The sequence below is a fragment of the Clarias gariepinus genome, chromosome 20, assembly GCF_024256425.1.
Source record: "Clarias gariepinus isolate MV-2021 ecotype Netherlands chromosome 20, CGAR_prim_01v2, whole genome shotgun sequence".
NCBI lineage: Eukaryota > Metazoa > Chordata > Actinopteri > Siluriformes > Clariidae > Clarias > Clarias gariepinus.
In genome coordinates, this window is record NC_071119.1 from 18,882,449 (window position 1) to 18,902,128 (window position 19,680).

The window sequence follows — 19,680 nt, forward strand, 5'->3', positions numbered from 1 at the left end:
CCTTAATCTTGCCACTCTGACTTTATCTCCAAAACATCTAACATGGGTTGTCCCTCTGATGAACTCATTTTTGATCCTATCCATCCTTGTCACTCCCAAGGAGAACATCAACATCTTCAGCTCTGCTACCTCCAACTCTGCCCCCTGTCGTTTCTTCAGTGATACTGTCTCTAATCCGTAGAGCATCGCTGGTCTCACCACTATCCTGTACACCTTTCCTTTCATTCTCGCTGATACTCTTTTATCGCACAACACACCTGAAACTTTTCTCCACCCATTCCAACCTGCCTGTACCTGCCTCTTCACCTCCTTTCCACACTCTTTATAGTCATGCATATATTCTCCTGTAATGTTATTTATTTATTTTCAAGTTATATATGCAAATACTGAATGATTTTGTACATTATTATGCAGACATAAACATATATAACAAATGTGGTACATCATATAATATGGTGCCTAAGATGTTTGCACAGTGCTGTACATAAATCTATGAGCCTTGAAGTCTATACATGCTTTAAAATAACAAAAGGAGACAGGCACAGTTTAAACCTGGAGCCTCGGTATATCTTCTTATGATCAAATCTGATTAGCATGACTGACACATTCCAGATTGACACTAGCGACTTGGACCTGTCAGACGAGAAATTCGATCGTCATTACGACGGCGAGGAAGATGACACGTTCCAGGCGTCCATGATTGCCCTTCACGGAAGCACCTGCGATGCGGATCTCACCTATCAGATGACCGTGGAAGCCTCCTCCACCCCTCAGGTACATTATTTATAGCCAAGTGCAAAGTATTTTAGCACAAACAAAACGAGTAAAGTTGCTAATTTATTGATTTTTCCCCCCACTCTATACGTATATATTTATCTACTGTATTAGTAACCCTACCATTTTCCTGCTAGAGCCATGCCCCAGTAATTGTGTGCCACCCACAATTTGTCCTCTGGGGTCCATATCAGCTAGTGTATCATCATTTGAGAGCCACGATCCCATCTCCAAATTATCCCTCTCTCTTCCAAACGACCCCCATGACCCAGCGAGTGACATTATCTAAAGCAGCCCATTTCCCACCTCCCGTTCGCAGGAAACACTTCAGCCTGCCGTTCTGTCTCCTGTATAATGGCACTCCATGCCGACATTCTGGGCTATATTGCAGTAAGGCCCATCAACCCTGATTTTATTTGAGACTTTATTGGTCCTCGTGGGTTCGGTTACTGTTGAAATTTAGTGCAGAGCCTCTGCTGAATCAGTTAGAGAAATGGGAGGCGTATTATTGCCGTCTGAAACGCTGCCAGCGTTAGTAATAGGGGTATTTGGCCTGTGTGATTATTGTCATTTATCCTCCATTGGTTTGTGAACAAACTTCCCTACAACACTGGTCCAGGTGTTGATTAGGAAATTATCACCCGTGCATCCGGATCAGGATCAGGATCATAAAAGCTCAGTGTGCCGCAGTGTTGAAGTTAATTTCTTTAGTATTTGTCTTATCTAGAGAAATCCGTTCATGGAGTATCCTTTCATGACGGCATCTGAAATCAGGCAGGAGGACAAGGTGGCGACTATTATGCTCGACGCAGGAGTCGTACGATTTGGCTCCACCCACTCCAATCCGATCACGGAGCACGATTCACAGAGAATTTATGCTTCTCAAAAGGAGGTAAAGAGTTCTGTATTAAATCATTCGAGAGAAATCATTACGATCTTTACAAACTGGTCAAAAGCAGAGTTAAAACCAGTTCTCCTTTCCTTCTTGCCCATCCCTATTAGAAACTATGTTTACTTCAGATCCTTCCAGGTAGTTTTCACCTCTCTCTATCTTTCTCTCTGGACTGCATGACCTTGCCTTCAGCAGCAATTTTTGTGTGTGTTTTTTTTTGTTTAGCCTGGTGTGATTTTAGTTTTTTTTTTTTTTTTTGTGCAAAAGCTTCAGGAAGATGATTTCCCAATGGATAAAACTCAAGAGGAAGAAACCGATCAACAGGAAATGACTCCAGGGAGCAATTTTGAGAGGACCATCACTGTTGTCAAGGGCAACTCAAGTTTAGGTTTGTTATTTATTAATCTAAAAAATATATATCTTATATATCTTTTTTTTAAGGCAAAGGTATTAGATATTTGTCTTTTTTTAAATATATATAAAAAACCAGCATGTATTGTTTTGCTATGTAACTATGGCACCAGTTACATATTTGTCTTTTAAGCAGTACTACAGAGTGACTGATTTCCCTCTGTTCCAGGTATGACTGTGAGCGCGGTGAAGGGTGGCGAGGGCATGCTGATCCGCAGCATCATTCATGGCGGCGCCATAAGCAGAGACGGCCGTTTAGGCGTCGGAGATCTCATCCTCGCCATCAACGGGGAAGCAACCGGGAACCTGACCAACGCACAGGCGCGCGCCATGCTGCGCCGACACTCACTCATCGGATCGGACATGGGGTGAGGAGCATTCACAGTGTATCCATAAAGAAATGAAAAAAAACTGTATATGTGTTATATTTTAAACCACAGACTATCCCACATACAGTATGTAGTTCTTTGCACTATATTATTCAAACGCTTTAAGCAGATAATCAGTGAGTTTCCTGCATGCAGAAACCGTTAAACCTTTTCACGGTTTCTGTGACTTTGCAAGAGGATTTTGGTCGAATCATGAAACACACCTTAGTTGTCGAGTGCTGCTGATTAAACCCGCCTGTGTCAGCAGCAGCACTTAAACAGATTTCAACATTTCTAGATCTTCAGTTGCTCCGGATGAGGAGCTCTGCCCCTTTTATATGTGAGTATGTCTAACTCCTACTGAGTGCACAAAGTTGATTCGAGTGTGTCAGTCTCACTGCATGTCTAACAATTTTTTTTTTTCAAGATTATCCACATAAATAGAGCAGCTGATTTTCTAACATATACCAAGATTAATTAATAAAACGTACTAAAACATCAACTTTTATACCAAATTCTTATAACAGAGTTACTTACATTAGATTTGTTTCATCTAATAAGAAACTTGCAGCATAAATATAACATTTCCGTCTATTTTTTTGTATAAAGTCACATACCTGAATGACAGGGAAAGCGTCGCCTTCTGAAGCGTAATAGCTGTCCTCTGTGGATAAATCGGATTAACCACTCTCGAGGAAGTCCTAGTGATCAAGTTAAAATTCCAATTTGATGGCTCTGCTGCTCATATCTGGATAATCACATTTCCAAAATGCAATTACTTAACACTCGAGCCGCATCTCATCTACACCTCGCATGCAGTCGCGTGTCGTCCGACGGCGTCCTTATTAATACAGTCACAGTAGGTTGTTTATTAATTTGCTTGCTGAATCATTTAAACCCATGGTATTGATTTCGTCATAAACAAGCCACTGCTGTTTGATTGACACTTCAGCTAACTACGAGTCACATAACCGCATACTAATATCTCGTTTCACTTTCATATCTCTGATCCATCTTGATTTTTCTTTTTGCTATACTTTGCTATAATTTTATTCATTTTGATTGCCCAAACACTCATCACCTTTTAAAACATTTAACTTTTCTTAATTCTGAGTTATTTCACTTTTCTTGTCCGATTCATTTTACTCGCGTTCACTTTTTAACTCCCTTTTCTGAATGATAATTCACTTTTGCATTTTCACATTTTCTTTTTCCTCTAACTGAACCCATTCATTCATTCTGTTAATTCTCATTCGCTTCATTTGTGTTAACTTTGATTCATTTATTGTAATATTTGATTCATTCCACTTTTATTAACTGATTCATTCACTTTTCCTAAGTGAGCCATTTCACCTCGTCCAAACTCTAATTTCCTTTCCTTTTATTAACCTTGATTCATTCAACTTTTGTTATTTCTAAATTATAACTTTTCTTAACTGATGCATTTGCATGTTCTTTTTTATTTAACCAAACTGATTGATTCATTCTCTCAATTTTCATGAATTTTACTTGTATCACCTTAATTTTACATTTCTTAATTGCGATTTATTCTACTTTTATTAACTGATTTATTCTTAACTCTGATTTATTTTACTTTTCTCAACTGATTCATTCACTTTTCCTAAATGAGTCATTTCACCTCATCCAAACTCCTAATTTCCTTTGCTTGTATAAACCTTAATTCATTCAAATTTTATTTTTTTCTGAATTATTCACCTTTCCTAACTGATGGATTTACATTTTTCTTTTTCATTCAACCAAAGTGAATCATTTTCTTAATTACGGTTAATTTTACATGTATAAACTTAAATTTATTTTACTTTTCTTAATTTAGATTTTTTTTCCACTTTTATTAACTGATTCATTTCACTTTTCACATTAAATCCGATTAATAATTTTTTTCTACCTCAGATTCATTTTATTTGGATTAAATTTTTTTCTTTTTGTCGTGTCATGTATGTGTGCATGCTGCACTTAAAATCATTCAAATGATATGTGATTACCTTTTGTTAGATCTGTCATCTTTCTTTAGAGTCCAAAAGTCTTCCAAAACAGTAAATTGTTAATTCAATTTCTGAACCAAGTCCTCTTATCAAAGTGGCTCTTCGATAAATATATGATTAACCTCTCACAACTCACAGATTTTACTGAACACACGGCAAGAGCCCAGATAACCATTTAGTGTGTGATGAGAAACTTACTGTACAACACTTTTTTTGAGAACAGTGTACTGCCAGATTAACAATATAGTGATATTTACCATCTGGTAAGATGTTGCATTCATTGGTAAATAAATTTGAAACATTTTTTTATGCAGAATATCATTCCAGGTACCATTTTTTTTTTTTTAAATGTCAGTTTTTGACCTGCTTTTCTCCTGACAGACTGAGAAGCGAGCACTCTGCATTTAAATATCTAATATTATAAAGTCTAAGTTGATACTATGAGAAGCTTAAAAACACTTCCTAGTTTATAATAACACTGCCTAGTTTATCCCCAAGCATGTACTTTCATCAAGCAAATATAATTTAAATATATACAGTACTGTGCAAAAGTCTTTGGCACCATATTATATACTGTACCAATTTTGTTATATATGTTTATAATTTCTGCATAATTGTGTACAAAATCATTCAGTATTTCATATATACAGTAACTTAAAAATTAATAATTAAATAACATTACAGGAGAATATATGCATGGATGTAAAGAAAAAAAAAATATATATATAACAAGACATACCAGTTTTCAAATAAAAACAAAAAAAAAAACCTAATGTACGCTCCTGGGATTTGCATAAAAATATAAAAGAGCGAGTGTGACAAAGTTATCAGAAGAATTCATATTCTCCAGCAAGCTCAGTAAAACCTAACAACTGTTTTACTTATAGTACCATGTAAAAGTCTTGGGCATACAGTATACAGAAATATGGCATAAGCAAAAGATGCTTTTGAAAACATTTCTGCATAAAAGAAACTTTTATAAAGAGCAATAAAATAAACAGTCAATATTTGGAGTGAAAACTTGTTGCTTAAAATCAGGTTTCAGACACAGATTTGTGCGGTTTTATAAAAAATAGTTGTTATGTTTTACTGAGCTTTTTTCTTCTTTCTATTTTTATGCAAATCCCAGGAGCGCACATTAGGTTTTTTGTTTATTTCTAAAACTGGTCTGTCTTACTTTACTATTTTTTTTTCTTTACAGCCATGCATATATTCTCCTGTAATGTTATTTATTTATACATTTTTAAGTTAGATATGGAAATACTGAATGATTTTGTACATAATTATGCAGACATGAAAAACATATATAGCAAAATTGGTACAGCATATAATATGGTGCCTAAGACTTTTGCACAGTACTGTACCTCATGTATATTGGATATTTATTGTGTTCAATTTAATATTATGGTTGCGCCATACAGCACCAGCACCAAGATCCAATCTTTGACCAGGATTAGCCTCGTCTCCTCGCTCAATGGCTGATAAGCACATATCTCTTGTCTTTTTTTTTTTTGTCTGAGAAAAGCTGATAAAAATGTCTTTCAGGTTGTCTGTTGTCACATCCCCAGGCACATCATGACACAGGTGCGATGTCACATGCATGAGCTTTGTTCTGCAGTGCAACTACTGTATATCTCCCCATATAAAAAACAAAACAAAAAAAAAAAACAATTGTTACACATTTGTTTTTCCCAGACACTACTAGCAGTCACACTGTGGTCTGTGATAGGCAGAAAACTCATTAAATCCAGACGATGCTTGTTCAAAGACAAGCATGTCAGTGAATACTAATTGTTTCACAAGGTTAGATCTCCTCACAAGTGGAGGGTAAATAATTACAACATTAAGCTGTTCATTTTTTTTTTCCTACGGGGTATAAGCTTGTGATGATGACATATCTAATAGCTGAAAGGTGTGGAAAAGTGTGTGCGTGTGCGCTGTTTTAGGTTTGCTTGGATATACGGTAAGTGTGCATGCATGTGATTTAGTGGATGTGAATCTATGGCTCTGCCCGTGTTTCACAGCATTACCTATGTCCCGGCGGAGTATTTAGAGGAATACAAGGCTCTTAAACAGGACAGGGAGGAAGACTTTGCAGTGGATGCATCAAGCACACCAAGGTTATCGCACGTTTTATAAAACTGAGCACTGAGTTTTTAAAAAAAAAATATATATATATATATATATATATATTTATATTGCTTTAACAAAATAAGCACCGATTAACTGCTGGAATGTGTTCAGGTCTGTAGCAGAGCTTCCCGAGAGGGAGGATGGTGAAGGGGAGGAGAGTGAACTACAGACGGCAAACTTCAGCAACTGGAACCAACCAAGGAAGTAAGTATACGTATACACACAAACACACACACACACACACACACACACACACATAGATATGTCTTTCCCTCCAATAACACAATTAGGATTTATAAAAAGACTCTGCGTGTGTGTGTGTGTTTTAAGAGTGGAGCTCTACAGGGAGGTAGGAAAATCGCTAGGTATCAGCATTGTCGGTGGGCGGGGCATGGGCAGTCGCCTGAGCAACGGCGAAGTAATGCGGGGCATCTTCATCAAGCATATCTTGGAAGACAGCCCTGCAGGACGCAATGGAACTCTGAAAACTGGAGACAGAATCGTCCAGGTAACACACACACAAACACACATACACACACACACACACACACGTAGGTATGATGTCACACTACACAGGAAAAATTAAATATCATGACAATTTATATCAGCACATCTTCCATGACACTTTTACAACACAGGACGCAAGTAAAATTTAAGGCAATGTAAACGTGTTACAGTCCCGGGGAGCATGTTCGTAAGTCGAATTCGTTTTTAAGTCCGACAAAGGAGTCTTATACAACTTTGACACCTTCGAATATACAATAGCTGCGTTCACAGGGTGCTCTGTTTGCAGGGAATGTCGGTTAAGGGAATTTTCCCTTGACCAAACTCCACTATTCGGAGCACCCTACGAAGTCCCCAGCGCAGACTTCACTTCCTTCGTGCGTTACCATGATAACATAAACACCTCGGATACCTGTCGCTGCTGCCGTGAAAATTTCACACTACGGACATTAAATATTGAATATTTATTGGAACAAAACATTATTGAAACTTGTAAATAAATTATTGATTAGTGATAATAATTGATTAAAGATGTACAGAGATTTATTTCTTTTTTTATTTCTTGACTAAATTTAAATGTACATTTTTATGTCCTTTTAATATGATGTCATCCGCGATAGTAATGATAATAAATATATAAACCCTTTTTTAAGATCAATTTTTTCGATGCCCCAGCGTGACGCATTGACTTATGGTAATTTTTTCGCGGTAAGGTAAAGACCTGTTGTTCACTCATTCCCTACATTTGCGGTTTCCTTTGAACTAAACATTTTCGCTCCCTGCGGTTTGGAATCACACTTAACATGGCTGAACACCCTGTGTACTGTACTGTACTTCGCAGGGTACTTCAGGCCGATCAGAATGCACCTTGTGTAAACCCTAGCAATCCGCCAATCCAAAATCCCTGTCACCTTTCCCCACACTCCCATCATGTGGTGAGAAATTGTAACCGCACCTAAAGAATGAATCTCAAATGTGAAATATAACTGTGTATAACAGTGCTACGCCTTTAAAATTGCGAGGGGAATCCTGGACACCATTTTGTCTCAAAACTGTTTTCCACTGTATTGGACTGTGAACTAAAAATTAGGATTATTTACCATCAGGATAGCTTTATTGGACAGTTATTTTCTATCATCGTGCTCCCGGACTGATTCATTGAAACCGGTGAGGCCGAACCATTTGTCCCACACCCCAGCACACACACACATACTGTACAATATACCGGACTTCAGGCATTTTATACATTTACTTCCACACTGAAAATATCATATATAATTGTAAATATTGATATCTGCTGCACTGCAGTGTCTATTTATTATACAATACACACGAGTTACTTCTGAAGTTTGTTCGTATCTACAAATGTTCATAGAACCCGGGTTTGTTTGTATGTGTGGAAATTCTTAACTGTAATGTTCGTAAGTCGGGGACTACCTGTACATGTTTTCAGATCAATATTTCGTGTTTGTGTTTCAGGTGGACGGTGTAGACCTGCGAGATGCCAGTCACGAGCAAGCTGTAGATGCCATCCGTAAAGCCGGCAACCCTGTCGTGTTCCTAGTGCAGAGCATAATCAACAGACCCCGGGTCAGTGAATGCGACAACGCACCCACACTACACACACACACACACACACACACACACACACACACACACACAGACATATCTTTAAAGATAAATATACAGAAACCTGTCCCATTTTATGAGGCTTGCTCACCATTTCAAACACTCCTGTTATCCGAGGTACACAATTACATCTGTTATTTCTAATGAACTGACAGCTTAATGAGGATCCCAAGCTTTTTGTTAAAAGGCTATGCCACGACCCCACTAATTCACTCATCAGACTAATGGAGGAAATTTGGGGGTCTTCCAGGTTTCGGAAGGCTGTAATGAACTGGAACGAACAGCACGGTTAAGAGATATCAGACAAGAAATGTCCACCTCAGCCTTTCAAGAGAGCTCAAAGCACGCTTTGAACTCATAAACCCAGTCTTAAAAGCGGATAATTTCTATCAGACACCTCATTCAGGTTGACGTGTAGCATATTTACCCTCACTCACCCTCCCTTTCTCTCCCTCTCTCTATCTCTCTCTCTCTCTCTCTCTCTCTTCCCTTCTTAAATTGTTTAACTGAACTCTGTAGCATTTTTCTTCACACTTATCTGTAGAGAAATAAACATTCTGTCCCTTTAACACTTCCCGCTGTTAGCATGTAATATTTAGTTTAACGTTTTTTTTATGGTGGCTAAGAAGTGCAAAATAAAATAATAAAATCAGAAAACAAAAGGAAAAAATCCAAAAACAAACTAAAAACAAAAAATATCTAAAAACTAAATAACAAAACCGAAAAAAAATGAAAATTTCGAAAACAAAATAACAAAATTAAAAACAAAATAACAAATTCAAAAAATGAAACCAAAAACTAAATAAATTTTAAAACAAAATGACAAAAAAACGAAAAAACTAAATAACAAAACCGAAAACAAAACAACAAAATCTAAATATCAAATTCAAAAACGTTGTTATTTTGTTTTCGGTTTTGTTATTTTGTTATTCAATTTGTTATTTTGCTTTTAATTTAATTTTTTTTTTTGAATTTGTTATTTTGCTTTTGAATTTATCTTGTTTTTGGTTTTGTTATTTTTACACTATTTGTTATGTTTAAAATTGTTATTTGTTATGTTTGAAATTGTTATTTGTTATGTTTGAAATTGTTTATTTGTTATGTTTGAAATTGTTTTGTTTTTTTAGTTTTTTTTTTGTTTTGTTTTGTTTTTTGAATTTGTTATTTTGTTTGGGTTTTGTTATTTTGTTTTTCAGTTTATTATTTTGCTTTTGATTTAATTTTGTTTTTGAATTTGTTATTTTGATTTTGTTTTTGCCATTTTGTTTTTGTATTTGCTATTTTGCTTTGCACTTCACCGTAGTTTTTCCCTCGAGTATCATTAGATATCCATCCGCATGTCTTGTTCATCTCCGTTAAAGGTGAATTAGCCAGCAAATTATTTTTGAGTGCTTTCTACAAGAAGAGAAATCAAACCAGGATTTAGGATCCTAATCCAACCTGGGCTTCAAGCCTTTTGTCTGCTTCGAGGTTACAAAGACCTGTTTTTTTGTTCGACTTGAAAAAGCAATCTGGATGTTTTTCTACTCCTGTCTTGAGGAGCACTCATGGTGTAATTTGTTGGCCCTGCACTCTTGTAGTGTGGGTTGCAGAGGATTCAGTAGTGCCTTAACACCCTGTCTTGTGCTTATAGAAGCCACCTGCTCCCTTTCTGCAGCTAAACAGCAGCTCTAACGCACCCGGACACTTTCTAAACACCTCACTGCAGGTTAGAGCAACACTGAGTGTGTGTGTTTATGTTTGTGTGTGTGAATATGTCTATCCCTGCTGTCCTAATGCATTGGTGATTTTTTACTCCTTTCTACAATGTAAAAAAAAGAAAACAACTGACTGTTGTTATTGTTGTTACATAATTACCTAATTGCATACTGTATGTTATAGAATGTAGAAAATAAATCACTAAACTAAAACAAAGAAATTTGCAAGTTTAGTGTATATGTAGATTATATAAATAAAAATTATACAAGTTTGGATTTTATTTTCTACACTTTAGAACAATACAGGATTTTTTTTTCAGAACTATGAATAACACATATTACATCATATCATTAACTAACAACAACAATCAGTTGTTATTTTAAAACATGAAGTATTGTGTTAGGAGCATTTGACCAAAATGTTACCTCTGCTGCAGAGGTTACCAGTTACCTCAAAAATCATCAATTAACAAAGAGCACCTCAGATTAGAGCCGTTATGAAGGATTTACAGATCATAAGTAGCAGATACATCTCAATATTAACTGTTCAAAGGAGATTCTTTCATATTTTATACACCTTCAGCATTGTTTTACAGTGTAGAAAAAAAAAACAATTCAGGAACAACCATGAAGTTGAATAATTTTCATACTTACTAAACAATTTAGTAAGGCCTTGTTTGTGTAACTGTTGAACATTCTGATATATAACACTAAGAGGTAAAGCATTTTAATTTCTGTCTCATTGAGGTTAAGAGAGAGGAGGAATAAAAAGAGAGGCTGGTGAATTGGTAAATTGCAACCATATACCAGGAACAAAACACTTTCTGATGTAATGTTATTGGACAATAATCAACTTTTGGACCCTGTCCTGCTTTGTTATAAATTAATTTGATGAAGTCACAAATTTGATGAAGTCATTAAAACGATTTACGTTAGAATTCAAGGAGCTGGGAATGCGTGATCATAAATGGCACTCAATAGGAAAGATCATTTTTGAACTTTTCCGAATAGCGCCTAATGTCTTTTTGGCAGAGTGTATCTCTGATTTTTATTCACACCGAAAAAGGTCCCGTAACTCGATGCTCAGCGTAAGGCTTGTAAAGGCCAAGGCAGATGTGGAGTCAGCGAGTCTCTCTCTCTCTCTCTGTGCATCCCGCCACTGCAGCTGTCTCCGTGCAGATGGCCACTAAAACTCTTCATTATTTGAAAGTCTCTAAACAAGAAGGATAAACCACTGGAGCCACTCCTTGCCAGCAGTCTGCCATTAAAGAGCGCTTTAATTATGCTGGATGGCCTTGTTTTTCGGAGAGTCGCGCACTGCTAGAGAGTTGCATCGACAGTGTTATTGCAGCTGTTAGAAATGAAGAATCTCTTTCTTTCTGCTCCGGACACGTTTAAGTGCTCCCTCGTCTTTTATTTAATCACTGTGCTTGTATGACAGACGTCGGCAGCAGACTCCGTCGAGGGCAGGACGGCACGAGACTCAAACCCCAACAACAAGGTCAGTATTTTTGGGTGCCAAAAAAAAAAGAAATTTCAACAGACTGAAAAAAAGCAAATGCATATATCAGAATTTCCTCTATCTATAGCCTTTGTGTCTCTTTCTTGCTTTCTCTCTCTCTCTCTGTCTCTTTATTCGGTGTCTTCTCTGTCTTCCTCACGTGTGCTGCTTGCCTTTTCTCTTTTCTCCGTAGGATGTTGAGAGTCACAGTAGGCTTTTCCTCCGTCTCTCCCCAACTAACCCTTTCACCCCTACTCCATTTAAGGTTTGTGCCTCAGTTTGTGTGTGCGTGTGCACGTGTGTACTCTTGTGTGTGTGTGTGTGTGTGTGTGTGTATTCTTGCTTCACGTAACATGAATGGCGGCGTGAGAAAATCACTCATGTATTTTACTTTCATGTGTGTACTGTAAGCCTCCAGATAGATAACAGGGCTGAAAAGTAAACAAGGTGTAATTTGGATAATTAAAGCCTTTTTTAGACAGCTGGATGTTGAACGCATGGCTGATTCTCGGGTGTGTGTGGATTTATATGCAGTAGCACCCTAAGTGCAAGGGTTATTTAAAAAAATAAAATAAAACATACAGAAACGCAAGGTCAAGCACACCGAGTGCAGGCTAATTGCTGGAGACTGCAGTTAAGACCGACATGCCAGGGTTTTTTAAAGCTGGAGAATCTAGTAATTCTATTAGCAGGTAAGGAGAAAGCATGCGTTTGTTTATCTACCTTAGATGTTTTGGAAATAAAGTCAGAGAGGCTAGATTGAGGTGGTTAGAATTGAGGCCAAATTGTGAAGGTAGAAGGATGCTAAGTTTGGAACTGGAGGTCTAGAGGAAGACCAAAGAGAAGATTTATGGCTGTAGAGAGCAGACATGAAGTCAGTTGGTGTGAGAGAAGAGGATAATGAGGATAGGGTTAGATGGAGGCAGATGATATGCTGTGGCAAAAGGAAACAGCCGAACAACAAGGAAGAAGAAGTTGAAGGGCCTGTATGTTTGCTAAATGCTATAGAGTTGTAACTGATGTAACAGGATAAGATGTTTATGCAAAGATGGTAAAGCAAAGTGCGGTTGACAGATACTTCTCACACTAGAGTTTTTTTTATGGCAGTTACTTAAGGGGCCGTTTTTTTAGCTCGACGGACGATTTGTCATGTGACATGTAGTACATGGTTTCGGGCAGAACTAAGACCTATGTTGTTGCTAGTTTTTGGTACAGTATTTTAGGTGTCCTTGTATCTATATGGTAAGTTGGAGATGCAGTATGTCGTTCAACCAATAGCAGAACAATGCAGGTGATAAAATAAGGGCTAAAAGTTTACTACATACCTGAGGAATTGTCTTTAAATAATCTGGTATTTTAATGATGAAGTGGAAACGATGTAAATTTTTGCCTACTCGAATTATAGTCTTTTATTGTGGCACAGCTACAGTTCATTTAAATCATTAGTGTGTTTAGCTTTGACCCTATTCGTTTTGGTGAACAGTGTGGAAATAAAATGCATGTTTGTGAGGAAGCTAATCCCAATAATGATTATGATTATGATTTAAGCAATGACATATTAAATCATAAAAGCATGCATTAAAGCCCCAGTCAGGACTCATCACATTATTAAAAGTTTCTGCTAATTAAACAGTGTTCAAGTTATTGAGATTTTTTTCAAGTTATTGAGATTTTTTTTACACCGAATTGATTAAAAGTTTCCCTTTTTTTTTTGTATGTACGTATACACTATGCTCATTTGATCTCTCATCTCGTTGCTATGGCAGCTGAACCGAGAGCCAGGAAAAATTTCTCCAACAATGCCGTTCCTCTCAGTGCCACGCATAGGCGAGACGGACACGGACATCGACATCCTGACCGAGATCCCAGATCATCTCACTCTCGCTCACGACACAGCGGAGGAAGAGGAAGATGAAGATGAGTTCGGCTACACCTGGAGTAAGTTGTGTTAAAGTTATTCTGCAATGACACGATATGACCACCAGAGGGCAGCGTGGTCACACTAGAGTCAACCAAGAATCACACTGTAGTATTAAACCTGCGTTGAAACTAAACTTTTTTTAGAAAGTGCTAGAAAGTTAAAGTTTATAGAGCCCTGAGGTTGTATAAAAACTAAATCATTGTTTGATAGCACAGCCCTGCAGCGGGATGTGATTTTTTTTTTTTTACGTTGTGCACAAGCAGAAAAGGTGTTCAATCGTTATGGGAGTCTGCCTGGCGAGTTGCATATGATCGAGCTGGAGAAGGGTCAAACCGGTTTAGGCCTGAGTCTGGCAGGGAACAGAGATCGCTCCAGAATGAGCGTCTTCGTAGTAGGCATCGATCCCAACGGAGCAGCCGGGAGAGACGGACGCATCATCGTAGGAGACGAGCTGCTGGAGGTGAGGCCCGATGACCACACAGATGTTTGTCTCCTGTAAACTATATACACTCGATGGCAGCTTATGAAGTCCCTTATTTATTAACTCACCGTCGTTGCAGATCAACGGGCAGATTCTGTACGGTCGCTCTCATCAGAATGCCTCGTCCATCATTAAGAGCGCTCCATCCAAAGTCAAAATTATCTTTATTAGGTGAGTCAAAAAAAACAACAACATTTTTTAATTTTTGTGTGCCACAAAAATGAGCCTGATTATGCATATGTTTAAAAGCGATTTCTTACTCCCCTGCTTGAACATCTACAGAAATGTCCATCAGTTCAGGGTTTGGTCTTTTTTTGTTCATTATGCATAAGCGTTTTTAGGAGAATTTTCTAGCTTTTTTAAGTTTTTGGTGTCAAGCTTGATTGGGAGACTATTTGGAATAATATTTCTATTTCATTTAAATAGAAATATAATTGAATATTCAATAAAACTTTATTAGCATAAAATAATAAAAATGAAAAGCTAATTGTCCCTCCATATATATAGACTTACGTGTTTTACTGTGTATGTGTTTCAGAAACACAGATTCTCTCACTCAGATGGCTGTCATCCCACTAAAGGAATTCGGAGACATCTTGGATACGCAGTCAGAGGTACAAGCATATCTATAAAGTACATCTACAGTAGTCCAGTTTTAGAGTTCGCGGCCTCAGTTGTTCACAGATTTGTCCTTAGAACCTAATTAATAATTGTTGGTGGAAACCCACACAATTTCAAGGAAACATCAAATATCCTCCGCAATTTTTAAATGCCCTTTTTTGTGGCAATATATTATTTATATATATATATATACATAAACACACACACAGTACAGGCCAAAGGTTTGGACACACCTTCTCATTCAATGTGTTTTCTTTATTTTCATGACCATTTACATTGGTAGATTCTCATTTAAGGCATCAAAACTATGAATGAACACATGTGGAGTTATGTACTTGCCAAAAAAAGGTGAAATAACTGAAAACATGTTTTATATTCTAGTTTATTCAAAATAGCCACCCCTTGCTCTGTTTACTACTTTGCACACTCTTGCAAAACACCCCCACACCATCACACCTCCTCCTCCATGCTTTACAGTGGGAACCAGGCATGTGGAATCCATCCGTCACCTTTTCTGCGTCTCACAAAGACACGGCGGTTGGAACCAAAGATCTTAAATTTGGACTCATCAGACCAAAGCACAAATTTCCACTGGTCTAATGTCCATTTCTTGTGTTTCTTGGCCCAAACAAATCTCTTCTGCTTGTTGCCTCTTCTTAGCAGTGGTTTCCTGGCAGCTATTTGACCATGAAGGCCTGATTCGCGCAGTCTCCTCTTAACAGTTGTTCTAGTGATGCGTCTGCTGCTAGACATCTGTGTGGCATTTATCTTGTCTCTGATCTGAGCTGCTGATAACTTGGATTTCTGAGGCTGGTGACTCGGATAAACTTGTCTTCAGAAGCAGAGGTTACACGTGGTCTTCCTTTCCTGCTTTCCTGGGTCGGTCCTCATGTTTGCCAGTTTATTTGTAGCGCTTGATGGTTTTTGCGACTCCACTTGCGGACACAATTAAAGTTTTTGCAATTTTCCGGACTGACTGACTTTCATTTCTTAAAGTAATGATGGCCATTAGTTTTTCTTTAGTTAGCTGATTGGTTATTGCCATAATATGAATTTTAACAGTTGTTCAATAGGGCTGTTGCTGTGTAGTAACCTGACTTGTCGCACAACTGATGGCCCCAACCCCATTGATAAAAGCAAGAAATTCCACTAATTAACCCTGATAAGGCACACCTGTGAAGTGAAAACCATTTTAGGTGACTACCTGTTAAAGCTCATCAAGAGAATGCCATGAGTGTGCAAAGCAGTAATCAGAGCAAAGGGTGGCTATTTTGAAAAAACTAAAATATAAAACATGTTTTCAGTTATTTCACCTTTTTTTGTTAAGTACATAACTCCACATGTGTTCATTCATAGTTTTGATGCCTTCAGTAAGAATCTACCAATGTAAATGCTCATGAAAATAAAGAAAACACATTGAATGAAAAGGTGTACACGGGTGTATATGGGTGTACAGTATACTTTTAAATTTTTACAATGGTAATTTATTAAACTGAGATTAAAATGAAATTGAAGTGTTCTGGGAGCATATTTAGGGTTTGAACTATAAAAATAGGCTTTTACTGTATAGGCAATTTTATCTAAAATTCTATGCCTTTTGACAATCCGTGAATTTCAATGGTCGACTGTATTGCATATTTTGAATGAATTCAGCATTTTTTTACAGTGTAGAAAGAAATAAAAATCAGGGGGAAAAAATGGAATAAGTGGGTGTGTCCAAACTTTTTGACCGATAATAAATACTTTACTTATTTACTTGTTATGGGAAAAATAATTAACAACCGGTGTATCTTACAACTCCAAAGATGATTACTTTCTACTATAACTAATATAAAATTATCACTGATATATAATGTTTTTTTTCTGAATTTCCTCACAGTTTATTAAAGATACTCTTTTATCTTTCTTACAGCCCCAAATATGTTCCTCCCTCGTCTCCTCAGTGACTGACACAGACGTGTCTAAATTTGTCCAGAGCATATTCTTACCACTGGTAAGTCTTTTTCTCTTTCTCTCTCTTTGTGACATTTCTCTTCTTTGTCAGCACACAAGATGCTTTTTTATGGATGTGAACGCGTCATCCCCCCCATACATTCCACAGATATGCATACCACACCCACACACTGATTCTTTTCATACTGACTTCAGAAATACTTCAGCAAAATCAATATAAACCACTCTTTTACTTTTGTCTGCAAATAATGACCACATACACTCCACACTCTGGTACAACAGATCTCAGAATAATAAATTCATCTTGACTGTGTAAATGAATATATAATACAATAACAATCATCCTTTCTTTTTTTTTTTTGTTTATGCAAAACAGGAAGATGATGGACTGGTGTTTAGTGAGGAGGACAAGAGCGACATAATCATTCAGGATGTCAGAGAAGATGGAGCAGCCTTGACCGTACAGGCAAGTCTATTTAAATATATTTAATTTAATACAGTAATGCGGTTTATGGGTAATTAATGTGCGATTATGTTTAAGATTAGGTGTTTAACATGTAAAGTATAATAGCGAGATGTTCTTTCTTGCAACTACCTGAAGCTTCAATACGCTCATTTGTTATGATTAAGAGCAAAAGGTGGTTGTATGAGTTGTTTATCTAATCCGCCTAACCTTAAGAAGCTTAAATGTGTTAGTTTATATACAGATGGAGCCACGCCAAATAGCCGCGGAAGTGTGAATTGCGTACGAATGGCGTACGGCTGCCTTATGCACGCCGTAGTCCCCCCTCCTTTTTCTTCGAGAAAGGCGTGTCAAGATTTCACAGTAAACACGCCCATTCAAGCCCTATTTATGCATTTACCTGGTTCCACCACTAGATGGCGCTTCGTTCTCAAGGACCCGTTAACACAAGCCAGCAATTTAGTTGCGCTGAGTTGCAATCACGTGATTTTAACAACCCACCCCCACCGAACTGACGCTGCCAAACTGCACTAGAGATGAAGATGGCGGCTTAATGGACTATTCGCGGTAAGTGGTGTTTTTATTTATAAAATTTGTTTGGGATTAGTTTACAGTTTATTTTCCAGTTTAGTTTTTTTACCGGCCGTTTTGAAAATCACTGGCAGCACCAGCAGCGGTCAGATGTGACTTTAGATAACTTAATGATCTGTTTACCAAGTCTGGAGTTAACATTACAGCTTACTGTCAGTGTCACAAACTCACAATGTCACTCCTCTTTAACTAAAAAAGACACTAAAGCTTCGAAAATACTATTAATGTCCCTAATACAAAGGCTGCACTACCGGATGAAGAGTGTTTGTGCTCTATAAAAATGCCTTTAGAGTCTGACCGCGTGTTGTCTGGATAAATTTAGCATTTATTTATTCTTTGGGTAAGAGTTAATCTGCAGGTTATATCTGTGAATATAATGTGATGCAGTTCATGAAGGACACAAGCTGAGGATAGATGTACAAGAGCTCGCGAGCTAAACGCTCATAACCGGGTTTATATTTTTCTCAATTTGGCCGCGAGCGCTTAGTTACCGAACTGGATAAAACTCTGAAGTGTTTATCAGTTAAGGAGTGTGGGGGGGGGAGGTGTGTGTGTGTGTGTGTTTGTGTGGGGGGAGGTGTGTGTGGGAGGAGGTGAGGAGGGCTTCAGTACTCGGGTAGTTATAGTTTGGCTTCAGAGATGAACTAATATATACGAGTGTTATATCGTCTAACTTATTTGTATGAAAAGCGCATTTTAATTTAATGCAGACGATAATACAGACAGACCGGGGGTTAACACTAACAAAGTTATCCCAGTTTATTTACATTCCAGAATTCCACAAAACAGTATTTTACACACTCTGTGGTGTAGGTTTACTAATATCTTTTATATTTATTACAACTAGATATTCTGTAAAGTTTATTTATCTTTGTCTTCACTAAATTCTCCTGTTGTCTTTAAGCAGAGCTCCGCTGTGGAGGATTGGGGGGTCAGACGGATGACGGTTGGCCTTTTGGAGCTACTGGAGGAGCCTGAACAAGCTGTTAAAGGGAGCTGTAGGAGGGATGACGTCACAGTGCAACAGCTTTAGAATGATGTTTGGTCAGGTCTACTGTATATTCTGAACATAGAATTGCAAAACGTCTAATACTTTAGGGGGGAAACAAAGAATTAAACAGTTCCATCTTTAATATTTTAAAAAAATGATATTTTAATATATACAAGAACCAGATAGAGACTGATAAGCAGCTGGTGTTATCCGGGTATTTTAATGACCTTTAAGCAAAAATTAAACATGTTTTCACCTGTTTTATACAAATTATTTGTTTTTACTTTTACTTTTGACTAGTTTTGAAAGAATAAATTTTATTTTTAAAGTCATGTGTGCGTGTTTTAATTGTTGGGGGATTGTTTGTGTATTTAAAAATACATTTACTTAAACCAACAACTTCAATGTGCAAAAAATGGGACCCGACGTTGTTTTAAATAGTCAAAGAGTTGGGCTAATAATAATGATAATAATAATAATTATTATTATTACTGGTTATAGAAACGAATGAAAACAACAGTTAAACACTTGATCATATCTATCTGTGCTAGTTTGTGTTTGTGATTGTGACCCATAATCATTTTTTTTCTCAGTATAATGTTTTGGGGGGGTTTTAAGAATCCATTAAAAGAGCAAAGACAAACTTGGAAGGTAAGAAACCTCAGTGGAGAATACTGACTATGACATGGTGCTAATTGCTCTGTGTGTGTGTTTTTGGCGGGGGGAGGGGTACTTCAGACTTACTTG

At 37.3% G+C, this 19,680-nt stretch overlaps 1 protein-coding gene across 8 annotated transcripts in view; it reads left to right on the top strand.

The window, feature by feature from the left end:
* The window catches only part of LOC128508334 (multiple PDZ domain protein), a 50,835-nt gene that overhangs the window by 20,558 nt on the left and 10,597 nt on the right, over positions 1–19,680 (top strand). For 3 of the 8 annotated variants that reach the window (XM_053479613.1, XM_053479619.1, XM_053479620.1), the window contains 17 exons: positions 613–774; positions 1,502–1,666; positions 1,934–2,054; positions 2,247–2,445; positions 2,744–2,785; positions 6,473–6,568; positions 6,693–6,785; positions 6,912–7,089; positions 8,565–8,675; positions 11,853–11,912; positions 12,106–12,177; positions 13,679–13,850; positions 14,094–14,293; positions 14,394–14,485; positions 14,853–14,928; positions 16,848–16,928; positions 17,265–17,354. In XM_053479613.1, coding sequence (XP_053335588.1) covers positions 613–774; positions 1,502–1,666; positions 1,934–2,054; positions 2,247–2,445; positions 2,744–2,785; positions 6,473–6,568; positions 6,693–6,785; positions 6,912–7,089; positions 8,565–8,675; positions 11,853–11,912; positions 12,106–12,177; positions 13,679–13,850; positions 14,094–14,293; positions 14,394–14,485; positions 14,853–14,928; positions 16,848–16,928; positions 17,265–17,354 — 2,010 coding nt within the window. The remainder of the gene's footprint in view (positions 1–612; positions 775–1,501; positions 1,667–1,933; positions 2,055–2,246; positions 2,446–2,743; positions 2,786–6,472; positions 6,569–6,692; positions 6,786–6,911; positions 7,090–8,564; positions 8,676–11,852; positions 11,913–12,105; positions 12,178–13,678; positions 13,851–14,093; positions 14,294–14,393; positions 14,486–14,852; positions 14,929–16,847; positions 16,929–17,264; positions 17,355–19,680) is intronic. The other 5 variants (XM_053479615.1, XM_053479617.1, XM_053479618.1 and 2 more) reach the window with 5 other exon arrangements.